This window comes from Wolffia australiana, chromosome 5 (genome assembly GCF_029677425.1).
Source record: "Wolffia australiana isolate 7733 chromosome 5, ASM2967742v1".
NCBI classification, from domain to species: Eukaryota; Viridiplantae; Streptophyta; class Magnoliopsida; order Alismatales; family Araceae; genus Wolffia; species Wolffia australiana.
Window position 1 is genome coordinate 16,660,444 of NC_135839.1, and position 2,323 is coordinate 16,662,766.

Here is a 2,323-nt window from a genome sequence, read left to right on the forward strand (position 1 = left end):
TTAATGTTTTTGTTGATGCCGTTCCATTCGTTCAAGTCTTCCGCTGCGAATAATTTTGATATGTTCATCCAAATCTAGGCCTCTAGAACCCAGCAAAGTAAATATTTAATAATTTACTTCTGATTCTGATCCAGTTTGTCCCTTGGACCTAAAACTGTATGACCAACCGGTTCACCCTCAAATGGAAGACCTACCACTCACGTTTGGTCCGGTGAAACCCATCCTCGGTCCTTAATGTCCAACCCTACCTACAACTGAAATATTTTATAAAACTCTTAATCCGAAGCCAACATTCATAAACCTAAGACTCTTGGGTAAGTTCTTACAGCTTTGTTATGCGCCAAACTTTTCGATGGAACATGTACAACGGACATTCCAACAGCCTTTCAAAACACTGAACAACAAACGCCAAAGAACAAAAAAATAAGAGCCAAATATATCAAAGGAGGTGGGAGGCCAGACTGTACGCTGGGACCTTGGCCATGCTCCTATCTCTCATGAGCCTCCGCAACCTCGCAACCTCGTCCCAGAGCCCATTAGCGGCGTATATATTAGACAGCACAACGTACGCGCCATCGTTATCAGGCTCCAGCGCGGCCAACCTCGCGGCGGCCCACTCCGCCACCTCCACGAACCCATGGTGCTTCTCGCAGGCGCCGAGCAGAGTCCCCAACACCACGCAATTCTCCGCCGCGGCCACGCCCTGAATAACTTCACGCGCCTTCACCACCCTCCCGACCCGACCCAGCAAGTCCACCACGCAGCCGTAGTGAGCCGCCCCCGGCTCCACGCCGAACTCCCCCTCCATCCTCTCAAAGAACCCCATCCCTTCTTCCACCATCCCCCCATGGGCGCAGGCGCTGAGAACCGCGACGAACGTGACGTGGTTCGGCCTGGCGCCGTCCGATATCATCCCCCGGAAGAGATCGACGGCCTCCCGCGCGCATCCGTGCAGCGCCAGCGCCATGATCATCGACGTCCAGCTAGACACGTCGCGCCAACACATCCTGGAGAAGACTGCTTTCGCGAGGTCCGGCCTTCCGCACTTCCCGTACATGTCGATAAGAGAGTTCTGAAGAAGAAGCGGGGTGGCTGCTTCGTTCGTCCTTAGCCGGGATTTGAGAACGCAGGCGTGCACTTGCTGGGCTACGTCGAGGTCGCCTACACTCCCAGTTGCAGACGCCACGCTGAGCATGGTCACGTCGTCAGGGAGAAGCCCGCTGCGCCTCAGCTGAAGAAAGACTTTGATCGCATCCGAGGCTCGCCCTCCCTGAGACGAACCCAACGATGTCAACTACGCTTGTTGTTCTTGGTTGAGGTCGAGGAAGGTTACCTGAGCGAGCCCGCTGATGAGTGCGTTCCAGGAACCGAGTCTTCTGTGAGGATTTCGCTCGAATAGTTCCCTTGCGCGGTCGAATTCTCCGAGCTTGCTGTACAAGGAGATGAGCCCGCTGTGGCAGAACTCGTTGAGCTCGAGGCCGCGTTTCATGGCGGAGCAGTGGAGCTGCTTTCCCAGACAAGGCGCGAAGAGGTGGGTCGTGGCCTTGAGGACGATGGGTACGGTGTAGCAGTCTGGGGACGTTCCGGCGCGGCACATGAGAAGGTACAGGCGGAGCGCCGCCGGTGAGAGAGAGTGGCGGAGGTAGCCTCGCATGAGGCAGTTCCAGTGGAAGGCGCAGGAGAGGGAGTGCAAAAACCCAAGACGGAGAAGGCGAGCGTGGTGCTGGGCTACGCGTTTAGGGTTCGCGCAGGAGTCTAGATCGGCCATGGCGATCTGGAGTTGATTTTCGGAAGCCATTCTGGAGGGGAACCACCGATCGTGCATGATGACTATTATATCTCCCTCGCATGGAAACAGATGTTTATTTTTTTTCCCGCAACCCTTCTCCAATCCCTCTCCTTCGAGTTGAAAAAACTCTACACAGCACTGTCATATTGTAATGTGCTCTATGTTCAGATTCAAACCATGAACTACGACGGTGATTATCTTATATGAGATGAATGCACCAGACAATTCGTCATAAATACTACTACTGCTTGTTACTATTCCTAAGAAAGTTAAATCGAATTCATGATAACTTCATGACGCCACAAGATGCCTGAAACCATCCGAGGGGCACTCCGCACTCCGTACAAATAAAATATCAGTTCGGCTTTTTACAAGTAGAGGCATCATCCTATTGAAAATTCTAAATTTAAATATTGCCCACCAAACTTAAACATGGTCAGGAAAGTATCACTATTCAGATATTTCCTTATTATAAATGGAAGACTGGATTTGACAAAGCTATTTTAATGTATTTTATGATAATAAGTCACTCAA

At 51.7% G+C, this 2,323-nt stretch overlaps 1 protein-coding gene across 1 annotated transcript; it reads right to left on the bottom strand.

The window, feature by feature from the left end:
• Positions 1–304: 304 nt before the first annotated feature.
• On the bottom strand, positions 305–1,943 carry LOC144703172 (pentatricopeptide repeat-containing protein At1g77170, mitochondrial-like). Its single transcript, XM_078575282.1, has 2 exons — positions 1,334–1,943; positions 305–1,270 (listed from the first exon to the last, which is right to left on the bottom strand). The coding sequence occupies exons 1-2, from the start codon at positions 1,823–1,825 to the stop codon at positions 440–442; spliced, it is 1,323 nt and encodes a 440-aa protein (XP_078431408.1). The 5' UTR covers positions 1,826–1,943; the 3' UTR covers positions 305–439.
• Positions 1,944–2,323: the final 380 nt, after the last annotated feature.